The sequence below is a fragment of the Pogoniulus pusillus genome, chromosome 7 (assembly GCF_015220805.1).
Source record: "Pogoniulus pusillus isolate bPogPus1 chromosome 7, bPogPus1.pri, whole genome shotgun sequence".
Classification (NCBI taxonomy): Eukaryota; Metazoa; Chordata; class Aves; order Piciformes; family Lybiidae; genus Pogoniulus; species Pogoniulus pusillus.
In genome coordinates this window covers 18,430,353-18,449,336 of record NC_087270.1, presented here as the reverse complement: position 1 = coordinate 18,449,336, position 18,984 = coordinate 18,430,353, and the positions used below count along the sequence as shown (strand labels likewise).

The following is an 18,984-nucleotide window of genomic DNA, read 5'->3' as shown; positions in this document are numbered from 1 at the left end:
AATACAGATTAATGAGAAAATTATTCACCAAGAGATAACTAAGATACAGTTAATTTTCTTTTCAAACACACTGCTCAATCAACTGCCTCATGAAAAAAGAAACACATCAATGAGTGTATTTTAATCTCTTACAGTTCTTAAGTGTCAAAACACAGCAATTTAAGAATTGAAAAAGAACCTTTTCTGAAAGCACAGCAAACCATTTCTGTATGTTGAAAATGAGCCGTGCAAACTTTAGGCTTTTGGTCCACAGCTGGAGGCTGCTCTGGCATCACTCATTACAAAGGAGAGGCTTCTCAGGTAAGGTTCTATATGACTACACAAGGGGTTAACCCAGGTTAGGTATACTTCTCAGTTTAAAAGAAACATCATAGGAGTCAAAATTTACAAACAGCTTGCATGCTAATGAGGTAAAATTTGCACTTTTCATAGTACAGGCTACAAGGAAAGGAGCAACAGTACATTCCAAAACTAAAGGTGAATTAAAAATAGAAGAGAAACACAAAAGCATGTGAAGTGAAAATCCTAATGAAAATTCAATACAAGACTATCAGTATTATCTGGATAGATGAAAACAGATTTTGATCACTGTAAGTGGAATGCAAGCAAAAGCCCATCTCATTTAATATTTTTGCTTCAATAAGTATTTTTTGATGTATTACAACTTCTTTAAACTACTAAGCACACCCTACCTGTAATCATTAATAATGTCAATATAATGCCATGAGAGTTGTAATGCACAAGCTTTTCTCCTCAGGGTTTTACACAAAAATATTTGCCTGTAGATAAATAGACTAGAAACACATTTAGTTAACAGCTTTCAATAGTTTCTGTGGACTATAAGATTCCTCCTGTCTTGAAAAGGTCTTTCTGCCTTCTAAGGTAAATTCAACTGGAGAAAATTAAATTAAAAAAAAAAGGTGGGGCAAGATAGGCAATCTCCTTCAGGAATACAAGTTTTGTATTATCTTAGAAGCATAAGATTCTGCTCAATTATACGAATTAAAATCAGTTTAGCAAGTGAGACTGTAGCAGATTTAGATCCAGAGAGACTTATGTTTTCAAAACCACAAATCTCTTAACTATTCCTTAGAGTCAGAGAACAAAGAAACCCAAGATTCTCATGCATTTGAAAGCCTTTTCAACACCCTGTCTTGCTGGACACTTAATTTCTAATGGTGAGGCAAGTTGTCTTAGAAGATCATAGAGGTAAGTAATACAAAATAGGGATCGTTATGTGGGATATAAAAATGAATAGCTCTGTTTTAATGTGTGAGAACATGGATAAAAACCGTTGCAGACAAGAATGGATGAGTATCTAAATCTCAGTTTAAGACCACGTCTGCGTCAGGCAGGCTGAGTTCTAAACAAATTTCCTCAGGATTTTATTTTAAAATGCAGACTTCCTTACTTTGTTCACCAGGTCTGACTCCATGGCAACCTGGAATTAATTGCCAACCCCAGCAAATATCATACTTAATTAATGCTCGATAACACTAATATTTATCTTGGTGATGATACATGAAATACGAAAACACAGCACTGTGTAATTATTATCTGGATTTTACACCTGGGAAGAACTCTGAAAGTATTCAGGTGCCAGAGGCATCCTGTTTTATTGCCAAAAGTGACTCCAGAGAAATGAGATCTTGTTCTCAAGAGATCCCTTTACACGTGTGCATTCAGCCCTGCTTGCCTGCGTTTAAGAACAATAGCAGTCAATGCTCCTGTTCACTCCTACTCCTTTAGGCCAAGGTGGATGAAAGGAGTGAACAAGATTCCAATTCTTGTGGTAACGTACCAGAAATATTTATTATGTTTCATTCAGCTGTAAAAAGTCGTTTTTCTCACTTCATTACTTGTGACAACATATGAGCAAAAAGTAATCCCATTTGCTTCTATAAGGTGATTTTATAGAGTAAACATTGAACAGTGAGGAAAAATTGTGCTTGAATAGTGAGGAAAAAATGTGCTTATATATGAGCACATTTAATATGGATTCATTTTACAATAAATAAGCCATTTCCATAATCACTACTCAGAGCAGAAGTGCACACTGAAAACATTTATAATCATTGGTAAATCTCTACAGAATCCAATGAATTCTAAGTATCTTTAATTACTTAAATCTGTGACTCTGCCAAGGGATTTGTGAAGGGAAAATAGAAAATTTAAAAAAGGAAAGAAAAAGAAAAAAAGAGAAGTTTCTGTGGAGTATACCAGAAAACAGTGATTCCTATAGGCATTCCTTTAGGAGATCTTTAGTAAACTACTCTGAGAGTTCTGCAGTACTAATACCAACAGGTACCAATACCTACTATTGGTAGTAGGTATACAGCTACACAAAGAAGTCACTTGGTTAAATGTATCTGTACAGGTTTTATACACCCATTTTAGTAATTTATGTACAATTACATGAAAACCACTGTTGATGGCTAATGAAGTTACCTCCTAAAAGGAAGGTAAAAATGCAAAACTAAAATAATGTGCACTTGTCTATGACATTCTGAATTACTGCAGAACTGAGGGAGTGGTATGTGACTTTGATCTACCTTTCTTAGTTTCGGTTCCAGATCCTGCAGTAGTACTTGGTCGAAGTTCAGAGCTACTCTGAGGTGTTACATTGGCTTTGGCATTATTGGCTTTCCCTTTTCTATCATTCTTTGAAGTGTCATTTGGTACATCAGCTATATCACTCTGAAAGAAGCATTCACAAAATAATAAATTAATTGTTTTATCTGCAGCATAAAAGTTGGAGCATAGGAAATTTCTGAACTTACTTTAAAGGTAATTTAGAAAACTGTAACATACTGTCCATCAACACTGTACTCAGTAAAACATTCATAACCTATTTTAAATGACTACCTAACAAAATATGGCTCCTTTCTCATTTCTTCAAAGTTCTGCTTCTAAGGGATACATTAGTCAATTAGAGAACAGTACTTCAGTACTTGTTAACTAACAAAAGCCAGTGCATCAGATCAGGAGAGAGAGAGGCTTATATCTGAAAATGAGAAATGGTAAGGTAACATGCACCAATTGAAGAGGGGGCAGTTTGAAAAAAAAGAACCCAGTGTGAATATAAATGGGTTGTGTTTGCCATTAAGTTCTACTTACAGTTTCAATACCCATAGCTCTCATTTGGTCTGCTCTTTTTTCTGTGATAGACAAAAATTTCTTTGGATCTGATAATGCATCTACGATGTCTGTAAGAAAAAAACAACATCTTTTTTGTTAAATCTTCAGAGACATTTGGAAATTATTTACAAGAGCTTTGTTCTATCCTTGTTATAAACCATGTCTTGTAACAAATGATTCAGCTTTTCATAGTGAACTTGTCAAGAACAAGTGTTGGTGAACACACTAGGAACACAAATCAGTTTATAATGCACCAAGTGAGCAGTATTAGCCCAGGTAGCTTATTTAGGACAAACACACTGACTCCATCAGACCAAAGTTACCCTAATATACTCCTAGTTGATGATAATAGAATTTGAGACCGAAATAGGATCTCCTGCATCACAAAGCACTAACAACTTTGTCTCTTGGTTACTCAAGGGAGTGCTGAGCTGAGACTTCAGGGAATCATAGAAAATGCTGCTGCATTTCCTAGGTAAATAGCAGTTCCAGACGGATGGTTAAAACAATTGGAGAAATCTGTTCTCATTCACCTTTGTGATGCTCCAAGTCTGGAACACGATATGCTGTGAAAATGTCTTTTCAATGAACCACAGCGACCAGTATTTGATTCTTGTACCACTAGTGGTATCATAGCTCTACTCAGCACTGGCTACCATAGAGATTATTGAATATGTTTTCCATACGCAGTGATAAAGGTGCAAGGAAAACAAAACACATGAATCTTTACCTACATATTGAATAATCTCTTTCCACCCTTAATTTCAACAGGCAAATTATTCACAAACAGCAAATCAGTACCTCCACAGCAAGTAAAGCTTTTGCAAAGGAAACCAATTCAGCACTTACAACAGTAACACAGAGACCATAGCAGTGATCCGTTTTGATGACGCCTCTGAAACCTGAACTTACACTATTAGAGAGCAAAGGGTTACTGGTAATCAGCCTTTCTTGCCAGAGCAGTTACTCTGCAAGGAGGTTTGAATGCTGCAGCCCAAATGACTCAGCATTCACTACAAAATTTGTCATTTATTAACTCAGGGGTTTTGTCAAAACTGTGAGGAGGCCCATGGATGGCACTTCACTTGAAAGGAAGCTGTTTCTTTGTGGAATGCTGCAAAGCCCTATTTTTAGCTGTTTATGAGTAAAAGACAAAAAATTTGCACCCTGACATTCTAGATTATCTCACTTGCATAACAGGCCATTGTTTCTGAAATGACATTTATGATATGGTTTTCACCATCATTTTAATTTTGCCCACATTTCTTGTCATCTCTTCAGCCAAATTCCAAGTGAGCTTGCAATGGTACAAGACAAAGAAGCTGGTCCACTGACCAGGTTTAAAAAATATCCAACCCACCAAAAGCTTTCACAAGAAACTTGGTACCCTTCTTGTGTAAATTATCATCTCGCTTCCAAAATAAACTGTTTTCCAAAATGTTCCTCTGAAGTCACCTGATGGTTTTCTAAAGTGAAAAGGACATTAGAGAGAGCTCCCAATCCACTAAAGGTCGTATTAAACACATAGCATTACTCTTTGGAGCTCTGTTTATCTACACAAATAGGTTCTCTCAAATTAACTGTAGTGACTCAGTGACATCTTCTGAAACTTACTTCATATGCATAAAAACACGTAGAATTTATTTTCAGCCATAACAAAGGTCTTGTAGCTCAGCAGCAACTGTTTTCTTCTTCCCTAACTTAGTCAGCATGTCTTTTTGTCCTTGGAATGCATTCTTCAATGAAAATCCAGGACTACCCTGCTAGCATGATGCGTCATTTAAAATGGAACCTGATTATCACGAGCTTCAAGGGAAAAATGACTAACATGTTTGGGAGAGTGAGACCTTCATAAATTGTATTACTAACCATACAAACACATCACCAAAGGCTCAGCACTTCCACATGAGTGATGTGACTCATCAGTGCTTCTTACATTGTCATTTGTCCTCGGCTAACATTGTCCTTTCTCCCCAGTGAGGTAAGGTGGAGGTGGGGAACAGCACTTTGTAGAATGTAAAACTAGGAAAATCACTGGAAGAGTACATTACAGAGACATTTAACCACTAACCTAAGTAGCCATGCTTACTTACACACAGACCTCTTATAGAAGCTTGTCTTTGGAGAATGCTACTCTGTATGCATTAATTTGTGCCAGCATTGTGTTTTATTTGGAACAGAGTAGCTGATGCAAATAAAACACAGGGAATTACTAAGTTATATGAAAAATAAAAGCATGCATCTTTTAAAGCTTACAATGGCATTAGCCATTCTAGCTATTATCTGGAGTAACTTTTCAATCCTTACTCATGCAGGTTATATAAGAGAAATAAAAGAGAAGTAGGCAGCTATTGAATTGAGCTATACCTTCCTACAGGTCTGCTAAAACAACCATGAAGATCCTAGTGATAGCTCATGAAACAATGAGAGGATCACTTCAGATGATAAGCAATTACAAAACACATGCCAACAGTGTCAAAAGTTGATCCTCAATTGTCCAGCATGCTGCTGTTACCTATTAATGGGAAAAACCAAAACCATCTGGGAAGAGAGAGAAGAACTAGGAACAGAACTCATTTAGTTCATGCTAACATGAAGTTTGCTTTTCCCAACATTGATAGGAAGCTATGCCAACCAGTTCTCTCATTCTAGTAGCCTTCTACTGTAATGATACTGATACTTAAGGGTTAGGGTTAGGTAAGGTTTTCCTACATCCTACTTCTACCAGATAAACCATCTCTAGAAGTGCTGACAACCAGTACTGAACTACACATAATTTGCAAATATTAACCCTGTGTCCAAATTCTCTTTGAAAAGCAAATATTTCACTACTGAATTTGTATAATTCAGTTTAAAAAATAATATTCCCCCCCTAAGGTACTAGCAGACTCAGCAGCTTGAGCCATGTTAAACATTACTCTTAGAAAAAGTGAGGTATTATTCAGGAAACTGTCAATCCCAAATGAGAAGCATGTCCAGTCCCTAGTTTAGAAAATATTTTAACTGAGTGATTTGCTGCTGAAATCTTAAGTTCAGTAAAGAATTAAAGCACACATTTGAATGTGCCACTTAGATTTATGGTTCAATTATTACCTTGAGAACCTCAAGCTTAAGCAGAAGCTTACATTTGGTCTTGAGACAAAACCTCTGAAGTTCAATACTGTAGATGAAACATGCTGCATATCATTACTGAAATCTATGCCTGTTCATGTTTTTTAAAGCCTGGATAGACATCAGCAGAGACATGAAGTGGCACTATCTAATATGTTGGGTAAGCCTTACCATTCTCCAGTTTGTCTTTGGAAATGGCACTCAGAGCAGAGGCAGATTTTTTTTGTTTAGACAGCAGGTTTGAAATTAATTTTGTAAAGAGCAGAACTTCATTTTTACCAACAATGTTTCACCAGTCAACTATGAAGTGAACTTCATTTTGGTGCAGAGTCAGAGCACTAATATCTAGCACAATTTCTATAGTTTTATATGGTTTACATATTGTCTAATGTACAAGCAAATTTCACCTGCAGTGAAGAAAACAATTCCCAATGGAGCTCCTTTCAGGGTGAACTTACCCATTACACCAATTTAAGTGGTGTAATCATTATTCTCAGTTGTTTCTTCTTACAGTATGTGGCAATTTGCCACCAGTCAGTATATATTACCACATCCCTGTCAAACTAATCATATAACTGGCTCATACTGAATGTTACTTCCCTGAAAACCCAAAAATTGTTAAACCACACTAAAACTGAGTAAAACCAGGAGAGAAAAATGCAGGAAGATTTTGGATGCTAAATTACTTCATTGTCCATTTTTAACAACATGCCAACATTCTCAAGAATTCAGAAGTGATTTTGTTTGGAAAAAACACATCTAGATTCTGCACTAATTGTTTATATCTACAGCCTACAGTGCGTGTTAACTTTACAATTATTTGCCAGAAAAAAATATAATTAAAAAAACAAATAGAAAAGTCTTCCTAAAATGTCAACAGAGAAAATCAAGTTGGGATAACTAGTATTAACTTGCTTCCCACATTATTTTGTCATTTAACAAACACATGTCATCAGATGCAAAACCTGATTTTTAACTGAATATGGAGAGTTTCCAAGGAGTTAAAATACTGAATCTTTTAAATCCCTCAGCACTGCGTGTCTGCCTCTGCCTGGAATACTGACACCACACTGCTGCAATACTTCCACATACACACTCCAACAAATCAACAGCACACTGGGAGCAAGTTGTCTCACCTCCAAAACCGTCAGGCACGTATGTTTTAAGCACAATGTTGCAGAAAACTGTTGGAAGAGAGAGTGGTTTGTTGCCTTCATTACGAAGGGAAATGTGTCTGTAACCTGCTTGCAGACCATCCAAAGGCAGGATCCTCTGTCCAATCAATTTATTATTGTCATCATACACTGCTATTCTCAGGACAGCAAGATCAGGGAGAATAACCTGGAAAGCCATAAAATGAAGACATTCAATGACACTAGCATGGCAGCATCCTGCCCACCTCTCATGTTTGAGCCATTCACTTTGTATGGCAGACAGATTATCATCACTGCAAGATAGCAGCATTCCCTGCAAACTGAGAACTTTTAACACTAGTCTTTCCTAGAAAAACTTTTTTCATCCTGAAATCTACCCTACTTCAGAACATGCAAATTCTGTAGCTTACAGTTACACTAAACATTTTGCCTATTTATTTTTCATTACTGAAGAGTGGTGACATTGGCAAATAAATACTACCTAGGAAATGACAGATACAGTGGCCAAAGAAGGGTATATAATGCTGAATCAGGAGGAATTATGACAGAAAGATCATGGATGCATCCAAGAGGGCAGTGAAGAACAGAAAGAGTGCACGCACAAGCTGATGGGATTTTATGCTTAACTATAGGTCCAGCAAAGGTGAGAAGCTGACCGGGGAGGGAAGGACAGGGTATAGACCTGCTGAAATGGTATGGTGCAAGCAGAAGCAGGTGTGCTGTACTCACAACATTTAAGGTATATGGCATGCATGGTGAGTAGGGACACTGCCAGCTACCTGCATCTGTCAGTCTTCACCTACAAAAAACAGTCACCGAAAATCCCCCAAATTCTGCCTTCTCTAGAACAATGATGCTGCTTGGGTACATGCAGCAGTAAGAAGAAGACAGGCTAACTGGGAAGTGCAGCTTCTCTGCCAGCCTGCCTCAACTACATGCTGCAAAACATCTTCCCACTCCTTCCCTATCTGTCTTTATTCATCAATGTTTATGGGACAAAAGGGAAAGTTTAACTAAACTAAGTCTACTATCTCCCTTAGACTTTCCCCCTGTCATGTTTGTATTCAGTCTTGGAGAACACAGAATAAAGTATGCTTTTGGACTCTGAAGCCACCTATTCATGGATACTCTGCTGCATTTGACTAGAATTTAGCATTCCGATCAGAGACTGCCACCAGCAACTCAGCCTATCTTCCTTACACAACAGAGTGACAACACAGAACTTGGATTAGAATGACTGAAGCTTGAATTTACTTAAAATAAACCCAAGAAAACATAACAGAAGAACAATCAAACATGTTACCTGAGAGTAACTGTACAGGATTAAACATCAGTTTGAGGAGAACACTGTAACCCAAACAGGGTAGGTAAAACTCTCCTCTACAGGCCCCAGATGAGCGCATCTCTTTTTACTTGATGAACTCAGACATGTATTTTTTAGGAAGCAGGAGTAAGGACTAGTAAGTTTATTGTTACCTCTCCATGAATTTTTTTCTATGGCATAGTGGGAGGCACTTCCACCTTCATGGCATTTTAGCACTGTGCACCTGCTATGTCTTCATGTCCTCCAAAGAGAGAAATCATTCCTGCTATGTTTATGGCACTTCATCTCTGATGTAAAACTTGATTACAATCCTAAGCCTGATATACTAAGAGCCTGAGATGAAGTAAAATGATCTCTTGGCTGACTTACAGCATGGATTATACAAGAAATTGTGTGACCATGTGTTGCAGGTTATTGTTCATTGCAGAGTGGAGCTGAAAGTCCAAGGAATGCTGCCATCAGCCACTGTACCCATGCCATGATACATGGGTAGCCCCCTTGGAGACAGAAGCTGCATGCACCCTGCAGTTTATGGGCCTTTTGATGTAAGAAATCAGAAAGCAGCAGATGCTGGCCATATGGCCAGCAAACCATTGGCAGCATGGCTGCCTGTCATTGTACCTAAGCATCTTCCCTTTGCCTCCACTTCAAGAGAAAAACACTTGAACTCGCATTCATTACAGAATATATTTTGAGTCCAGAAAAATCTCTAGCATTAACAACATTTCTATTACAAATGGACTAAACTGTTAAGAAGGGAGATTATGTGTGTAATATACTCAAAGTGTGAAGTGTTATCACCTCTCAGCAAAGTCTGTCCCTTTAGAGTAAAAGACCAACAATTTGGCATGACAACAAAACAGGTGTAAGCAAAACAGATGTTACTCGAAGACAGCACTGCTAACACATGCAGACTGGATGAAACTCCAGCCGACAGGAAAAAAAATATATATAGACGTGTATCATATATATAAAGACTGAGAGAGAAAAAATGAACATGGATGACTGATCTCCCTCTTTAAATCCCCCATCCCAAGAAAAAAAGGGTTGCTTTTCTTCAGTTATTAAAAAAAATTAAAAAAAGAAAGAAAAAGGTACATGATGCACATGGACTACTGAAGGAGGGAGCTGGCAACGCATGTAAGGAACACAGCACCCTTCCAACTTTTCCATGTAATAACATTGACCTTAGCTTTGGATGCAGCATCTCACCTGCCCTCTGGGCTGAAGGAACAGTGCAAGATAGCAGCCACTGCCAGGGCAGGAAAGAAGAAATCTCCAAGGAATGATGGTGTCCATCAGCGGGGGCTCATTCTGAGCAGACTGCATACCTTGAGCACAGGCATGGCCATGGAGGAGGTGGCTACCTCCAAGTGGGAGGAGGAAGCAAAGGGGAGGGAAAAGCCAAACAGAAACAAACAAACAAACAAAAAAAAATAAAATCATGTGATAGCTACAGAGGTTATCCATTAGAAAAATAAAGCAAAATTAAAGAAAAAAACAAAACCAAAAAAATCCCAAACCAACTAATAAAAAACAAACAACCTCTTGACAGCTTAAATCAGCTTTGGATTGTTTACTGCAGTAAAAAGGAGCCCTACGAACCCTTTTTCAGGACAGCAGTACTTGTTCACGTGGGCAGCCAGACTGAAGAAGGAAGGAGTGGCTCAACTGAGCAAGTATGCTCATGTGCAAAAGGGCTAGCAAGCACAAACTCTGCATTCCAAATATCCTACCTTTCTAAATACAAACGATTCTTCATTGTAAACAGGGTTCAGACCATTGTTCATCACCATGCGTGTCCGAAACTCTTTCCGTATCGTGTCTGTGGGTAAGCCATACATATCCACTTCTACATACGTACCGATTTTCTTGTCTGATAAGAACTGACCAGATATTACCTGCAACATAATGACAGAGCAGTAAGAAAAAGCAGTACAAGGAACAGAAGCACCATGAAGTACACAGCATTTTATGGCTACTGGAAATAGTTACCTTTTTTTATTGATGACAGTCTGAAAAATACTTGATACAGAACAGATTATTTAATCAGATGAAAAAGTGTATTTAGTGCTAAAATTATACTTCTTTAGAAAAAGCTTTTGTGGTAACACCTTAAATATATCCTTGAAACAATTGTGCTCATTGTGCTATGGTATTAACAGTTAAGCCAATTGGCTCAGTTAACCAATGCCTCACAGATGAGTTCACAGTATTAACGAAAAACACCGCATAAAACAACCAGGCTGAACACTGCTATTCCACAGCTTGAAACTTCCTGTTCAGAAGCACTGTTATCTGCTACATGGTCTGGACTATGAAGAGGTGAAAGGAAGCTACTGCTCTGCTTTCACTTGGGTAAAGTTTTTAATAATAATAGAATGAAAGTCTAATTCTGCATTATGTGCCTGCAAAATGTAGGCTGCTTAAAAAGCAAACAAATGAAAACCCCACACGACTCCTCTATATTGTTATGTATATGCAGATGTGTAGGTGATTAGTCAAGGGAAAAAAATCTATTTCATAAAGATCTATTACTTAAAAATACAGGTAATGTTTTCATTACCATGATGAGGAAGGGAATTTAAAACCTGAAACAATTTCACAGACCTCAACTCATTTTGAGTCCTTTTCAACACTCTTCCAGGGAACACCCTGGAGAACAAATCTGAAGTGGTGGAGCACCATGACTGGCTTCAGTCCACTCAACGCTTTTGTGACAGAATGTAATTTCAAACTCGTTTTAGTCACACAAGAAAATCAAGAAGCAATATACGTGATCTAAGAACTATCTCTAATGATAATTAGGCAATTATATTCTCACAACCAGATACTACTTCCATCCTGAAGGGATTTTACTGTCATCAACATCAAAGAAAAACAACGTTAATAAAAAGTTTTTGTTCTGAAGGTGTCAATCAAATGTAGTTAAACATCTAGAATGCACAATGAACCCTTGGTCAGATAGGGTTTGAAACGTCCAGGCTGCACACTGCAATAGCTGAAAGCTTAGGTTTTTTGTTATGCTGCACATAGAGTACTTCAGTAAAGAGAGTAGAAATGTCATGTCACAAAACAAGTTTTATAATTGTCAGCTTTGTTACAAGCAAACTATGCTTTAGAACTGCAATAGAAATTTTATGGACTTGGTTACTTGGAGACTGCCAAGGTAAAGACCTCCCAACAAAAGAATCACTTTTCTCTACCTCTTCTGAAAATCTCCTGTCCGTGTGTGCACATATTCCTTGTTCTACAGTGAGAAGTGATGTTTATATAATTTCAAACTGTCCATAGAAATAAACTTAACTCCTTTATTCATTTGTGAGAGCTGATGTAATTCAAAAAGAACACGAGGGTGGTTAATATTCAGTGACAATAATGAACCATTTCTAATTCTATCATGTCCTGTTCAATATCTTTATTGGTGATTTGGACAAGGGGATTGAGCCCACCATCAGTAAGTTTGCAGATGACACCAAGCTAGGAGCAGGTGTTGATCTGTTGGAAGGTAGGAGAGCCCTGCAGAGGGACATGGACAGGCTGGATAGGTGGGCAGAGGCCAATGGGATGACATTTAACAAGGCCAAGTGAAGGGTTCTGCACTTGGGCCACAACAACCCCAAGCAGTGCTACAGGATGGGGACAAAGTGGCTGGAGAGCAGCCAGGAAAAAAGGGACCTGGGGGTACTGATAGATAATAGGCTGAAGATGAGGCAGCAGTGTGCCCAGGAGGCCAAGAGAGCCAATGGCATCCTGGCCTGCATCAGCAACAATGTGGCCAGTAGGACAAGGGAGGTTATTCTTCCCCTGTACTCAGCACTGGTCAGGCCACACCTTGAGTACTGTGTCCAGTTCTGGGCCCCTCAATTCAAGAGAGATGTTGAGGTGCTGGAACATGTCCAGAGAAGGGCGACAAAGCTGGTGAGGGGCCTGGAACACAAACCCTATGAGGAGAGGCTGAGGGAGCTGGGGTTGTTTAGCCTGGAGAAGAGAAGGCTCAGGGGTGACCTCATTGCTGTCTACAACTGCCTGAAGGGACATTGTAGCCAGGTGGGGGTTGGCCTCTTCTCCCAGGCAACCAGCAACAGAACAAGGGGACACAGTCTCAAGTTGTGACAGGGAAAGTATAGGCTGGATGTTAGGAGGAAGTTCTTGCCAGAGAGTGTGATTGGCATTGGAATGGGCTGCCCAGGGAGGTGGTGGAGGCACCATCCCTGGAGATGTTCAAGAGAAGACTGGATGAGGCACTTAGTGCCATGGTCTAGTTGACTGGCTAGGGCTGGGGGATAGGTTGGACTGGATGATGTCGGAGGTCTCTTCCAACCTGGTTGATTCTATGATTCATCCAGATCAAGAAAAGACACAGATGTCCCAGCCAGCTATTAAAAAACAACAACCAAACAGCCACAAAAAACCCAGCACAGAAACTATTTGATGAAATCCATGCAATCCAAACTCATTTTCTGCAAATATCCTATTTTGGTTGATTTTAAAGTGGTTTTGGATGTGATGAGAAGACAGAAGTTTGTCTATTGCTCTATTACCTGTACAGAACATGTTGCAGCAATTACACCATCTACAGGAGTTTCAGAGAAAGGGTCAAATGTTCGGTCTGGTCGTCGCATGAAATCTGGTTTCAGTAGATACCTTATTTAAAGAAAATGAATAAAATTATTATTGCATGTAAAAAGAAATAATACATATGCTCTACTTTAAACAACGAACTTTCCTAAAGCTCTGTAGAACATTATCTTTCTAGCTGCAGGCGTGAGGAACTAAACTATGATTGTCTAGAATACAGATAAAAATCTTAATTTTTAATGACCAGCTACCAAGAGATGAAATCAACCCTAAATTTCAAGATGTAAATAATATAAAATAATCAAGGACATTTCAAAATAATTAAATAATAAATGTTAAAAAATACAGAAAGTTATCATTTAATAAAAAGTATATGCTCTCATTGTTTTATTTAACACTTTGGAAAAACAGAGGGTTTATTCAGTATTGTTTTGTTTTTAATAAAGGAGTTCCATAGAATTAATGTAATAGATTTCAGCTTGAAGATAATTTTTTCATCTCAGTTATGAAATCTTGAGGGAAACAGCTGATAATGTCAGTGCTGACAGATTGTTAATTATAGTAGCATAAAAGTTACTACCATAATAACAGTTATACATCCCTGAGGACTACACACACAGGCTCAACATACCAATGAAGCCAATACATGCTCTGATGAATCAGAACACAAGGATTCTGCTCCAAAAGGCAGTAACAGCTGATCACAGAAATGCTGTGCTACATGTGACAGAGCTTCTCGTCCACGGATGGCAGAAAACACATAACTGGAGTCATCCTGCTAATTCTGCAGCTAATTTGGATACTAGAAACTATTTTGCTATTCATCCTTAGTCTACCTTCTGTCTAGTGAATCACTCATATGCCTAGATGGAATTCACAACTAAAAAATACTGGAAAAATTCCAATGGAAAGAATGTCACTGTTCTCTCCCACTTTTCCCTAAATGTGCTTTCTGTTCAGGAAAATAATATCCCCCATTTTTCTTGCATGATAAATGTTTGATTTAATAATACTGTATTAATTTGCAGTAGGTTACAGGCAGAAATGAATTATCAGATGCATCCCTGGCCTCTGCTTCCAGTCCACTGAAATAAAAATGTGGAAGCCAGAGTGACTCTGTCTTGTTTCACCAGCAAAAACTGTAAATCCAAGAAAACAGGAGTACAGAAGGAAATGTCTATTTTTTTCCATTGCCCTGTGTGTTTCCTGTGACTACAACATCACCACTTTATTAAAGCATATCAAAATATTGCCACTATATTACAGTGCATTACCACAATATTACTGTACTATTGGAAGACTGACAATAAGAGTCAAGTAATTTAGTTAGTAAAGCAGCCCGTTCTTCAGAGAATTTGACAGGAGTAAATTAGAGGATCCTTTATTAGGCTTATGCATGAAATGAGAAAGGAACCATATTCTGACATAAAAAACCCCTTAGTTTTTCACCTGGTTTTGTTATTCTCATTTAAATGACCAGAGACTGCAACTCTGACAAACACAAGAGCCTCTCTCCAGAGAGTTCATAGCTAAACAAAGACATGGAATGGAAAACCATTATACTGCTTGTTCTGCATATGAAGATTTTTACCAAGCTTCATATGCTCTGACCTTTTTTCTGAATAAGATTTGCATCAGTTAAAGAGTCGTTTCTTCCTAGGATGATGTTCAAGTTTTAATGTGTTTCTGGACTATCATTTCCTATTAATTCATCAAACTTCTTTCTCTTGATGTTAATGATCAGTCTATCCTATCAAAGCACAAACTCAACACATGAGAAAAACCTATAACTTAAGCATCCTTTTTCAAGCAGAAGTCACGAGCAAGACCTTAGAGAGATGAAATGCTTCAGTATTCTCTGAGAAATCTGCTCTCCAACTCAGGTACACAGATTAAAAAAAAAAATCCCCTGTATACTAAGACCAAACTTGTTCAAGAAAATTTGGCAATTCTTCCAACTGTGCAATGAATCTCCTTTCTGAGGCATATCTTGAAAGAAAGACTGAGAAGAAAAGCTGAAGATTTAAGTAACTATGTATGGTATTCATGATCTCACTTTGCACACAAAGCCTCTTCTATCTTGTCTTTAAAAACTGTGCATAATTAAAAAGCATATTCATCAGAATATCTCCTTGCAGGAGATTATTCTCCCTGAATTCTACTAATTCCCACTCTTCACCTAGCATCCCATTTTTCTTTTGTAGCACATAATTAACAGAGACAACATTTTATTAAAACCACAGTAAAGGATTCTGATACACATCGACCACAGTTTAAAACATTTCACTCACCCGCATGATCCATTATATTCAAATTTTCCTTGATTCAACTGCATTGCTAAATCTGTCAAAAGACAAAAAAAATATATACTCTTTCCTTCTGAAAATTCAGCCAATGAACAATCCTTCTTAGGGAAGAAAATATGAGTGTTTGTCTGAGTAATCTGTTTAAATAAAAATTAAAGGCATATAAACCACACATCTAAGAAATAATAGGAAAAAAATACCCTTCAAATTTCTTCACAGAAGTAACAGTTTTGTCAGTGAGGTTTTGTTGCATGAACAGTTTTATTCATGAACAGTTTTATTCATGCTGTGCTTAGGAAACGTCTCTCCCTGAATTCAAATACATCTGTTAGGTAGAGAGGCATCAGTTTGTGGTCATGCCAAGTGCCTGGGCTGGGACTTCCAACACTTAACTTTCTGTATCTGTAGTATCAATGTCTGCAATTCTGCTAATGCTCTAGTATCACTGAATAACACAGGGATACAAACATGCTAACAGTGCGATTAATCTGAGTCTAAGGCAGATAAATTTACTAGATGAGACATCTTAGAAGTAAGTATTTCTGTCTGGTGGAGCTGCCTGAATCCTGATGTGTTAAAGAAGGTGAGATGAATATCCTATGGGCTGAAAAAAAAAAAATATAACAAAAGTAAGCCAGAAAGACCTCAGCAGCATTGCTTAGTTTCAACATTCAGAAAGTTGGGAGTTTTCTTCAATGCATTATTACAGTACTTGAATATAAAGACAGAGGGAGTAAACTCATAATAATCTCCCTTGTCATGGAGGATGGCAAAGCCCCTGAAAGGTCCCCATGTCATGTAGGTTACAGTGTCTCACATTTTAAGCCAGAAGCATCGTAAAACCAAAACAATCTTCTGGTCCCATGAGAAGTTTCTTCCCTAGGGAAGATAAAAGGTAAACATCGGCCTTGTTTTCCAGCTTTCGGCCTTGGTTCTCATGCACACTGACCACCTGCTGATGGGCCGAGCTTTGGGTGGTCCTACAGGTTGTTTTGGTAAGAATTGCCCAATTATACAGGTTGATTGTAACTTTGTACCAATCTGTAATAATATGGTAAAAATTGTCAGGACTGGTGAGCACAGCTCTTTGGAACGTTATAAATGGTGTGTCTGCCTGCATCGGGGTGTGCTGTATGCTGTTGTCGCTGCTGCTACCAACCACAGTATCACAGTATCACAGTACCATCAGGGTTGGAAGAGACCTCACAGATCATCAAGTCCAACCCTTTACCACAGGGCTCAAGGCCAGACCATGGCACCAAGTGCCACATCCAATCCTGCTTTGAACAGCCCCAGGGATGACGACTCCACCACCTCCCCGGGCAGCCCATTCCAGTGTCCAATGACTCTCTCAGCGAAGAACTTTCTCCTCACCTCAAGCCTAAATCTCCCCTGGCGCAGCCTGGGGCTGCTTGAGGCTGTGTCCTCTTGTTCTGGCGCTGGCCACCTGAGAGAAGAGAGCAACCTCCTCCTGGCCACAACCACCCCTCACAACCCAACCTACCAGCTACCAAGCCAGCCACCTGCCTGCGGCCCGTTCCGACCCATCAGCCTGCTCCAACACGCTCGCCTGCTTCGGCCTCGGCCCGGCGTCAGGCTGCTGACGCCTGATCCTCAGAGGCCGAGGGCCTGCTTGGGCCCGATCCTGGCCGGGGAAAGGGACAACGCCCCAGTGGTGCTCCGAAACCCTGCTGAGCTGCTGACTGTGAGCAGACTGATGAACTCTAAAAATCAAGACTGAACAACTTCAAAGACTCAAAGAACTCTTTAAAGAATCATAGACTCTCTTTTATTTACCATTTTCTGAACTGTTACTGTAGCCTCATCAAAGAGTTCAGGTGGGTAACTCGGTGCTCGGGAGGGGATCTTGGCACTTTAGCAATCAATCACTTGTCCTTTACAAGCCAGCCTCGTGTGTTTTCCCCACGAATTTCCCGTGAAACTGCGTTCCACGACCTCCCTCCCAACCAACCTTCTTCCAAACACTGTTGTAAATACACTGTTTTCCTGCAGGCTCCCAAATACACTGGAATATTTGCACTTTCACCGAACAGCAACAAGACATCTCCTCTCAGTTAATGCTGTGGAGGGGCATTTACATTCCCTGGCATCACACTCTCAATGGAGACCTCAGACTGCATTCTCCAGTGATGAACACATAACTAACACTTCACAACAACAGGTCTAGGTAAGTGTTTGGCAGAGTCATTGCTTTTTACCATCTTAATTTGTACATTCCTTATTCTTTACTTTGCAGACATGCACCCAACCAGGCCAAAGCTGTGTTTTGTGAAAATAGCTGAAACTGGTAAAATATCAGCAGTTATGCGAGAAGTTACAACGCTCTATTAAAGGGCACTGAATTTCCCTTCTATGTATAGCTTTTTTTTATTACCATATTGTCTTACGCTTCCATAATTCCACCCACTATGTTATTCAGCCATATGTCTGTTTCCTCAAGTAATGCCAGAAGCAAATCCATCGCATCTGTCTGAGAGCTACTGCCCAAGCCATTATTTAGGATTGAGGTTCATTGGTTGTTGCTGCCTACCTGGAGTCTGATAGTTCAGTGAGACCATCTGGCAGCCAGCGTTCCAGAAAATTTGAGGCATGTAATTACTGGAATCCACTCGGCCTCCCTTTGGGTATATCCGACTCATTTGTCGTTTATTGTAACTGTACAATTCATCAAGGAAAATGAAATTAAATGTATACATTGTACCCTGGTATCTCCAATATTTCTTACATTGATCTTATTGTTTCTCATCCTATAAGCTACTTTATAGGCATGGAACACTGTAAATGTAGAAAGCTACACTTGTTTATTTGGAGCATTAGTAGGGAAGTGGTATGAGAAATTCAAAGGATACTTCACAAACTCAATGGCATGTGTCTTCAAATATCCTAGTCCAACTGATTCATTGAAAGAGGACATATTATGATGAATATTTCGTTCTAGAAAAAAAGCAGACAAGGTATTTTAAAAGGCTTCTGTAACAGTGATTCAAAATTCAAAATCATGCTCTATATATAATAGTAAGATATAGCAAATTTGTGTCTGTTTCCCCATGATCTGTCACTCAGAGAATCAAATTATAGTGAAGGGAAATTCAGTAATATTTCTGACTTTTAAAATTTCACTTCTATTTTTTGTTAAGGACAAAACTGTTTATCAGAGCCTATGCTGTGTGGCCAAATAAGGCAAAACATCACGATAAATGGTCCAGTGTGCAATATGACTAACTGCTAACCACTGTGACAACCATCCTCACCTTACTTCACAGGAGAATAAACCAAAGAATGCAGTTTAGCTGGAAAGGCTTGTAGAATACCATCAACTTCAACATCTTTCTATTTTCCCAGTAATTTA

At 38.8% G+C, this 18,984-nt stretch overlaps 1 protein-coding gene across 7 annotated transcripts in view; it reads right to left on the bottom strand.

Annotated features, from left to right (window-relative positions):
* PLCB4 (phospholipase C beta 4) overlaps window positions 1–18,984 on the bottom strand; it is a 214,762-nt gene that overhangs the window by 30,420 nt on the left and 165,358 nt on the right. For all 7 annotated transcript variants that reach the window (XM_064146107.1, XM_064146111.1, XM_064146110.1 and 4 more), the window contains 8 exons: window positions 18,485–18,569; window positions 18,166–18,290; window positions 15,600–15,651; window positions 13,272–13,374; window positions 10,464–10,628; window positions 7,386–7,590; window positions 3,118–3,206; window positions 2,553–2,697 (listed from right to left, as the gene is read on the bottom strand). In XM_064146107.1, coding sequence (XP_064002177.1) covers window positions 2,553–2,697; window positions 3,118–3,206; window positions 7,386–7,590; window positions 10,464–10,628; window positions 13,272–13,374; window positions 15,600–15,651; window positions 18,166–18,290; window positions 18,485–18,569 — 969 coding nt within the window. The remainder of the gene's footprint in view (window positions 1–2,552; window positions 2,698–3,117; window positions 3,207–7,385; window positions 7,591–10,463; window positions 10,629–13,271; window positions 13,375–15,599; window positions 15,652–18,165; window positions 18,291–18,484; window positions 18,570–18,984) is intronic.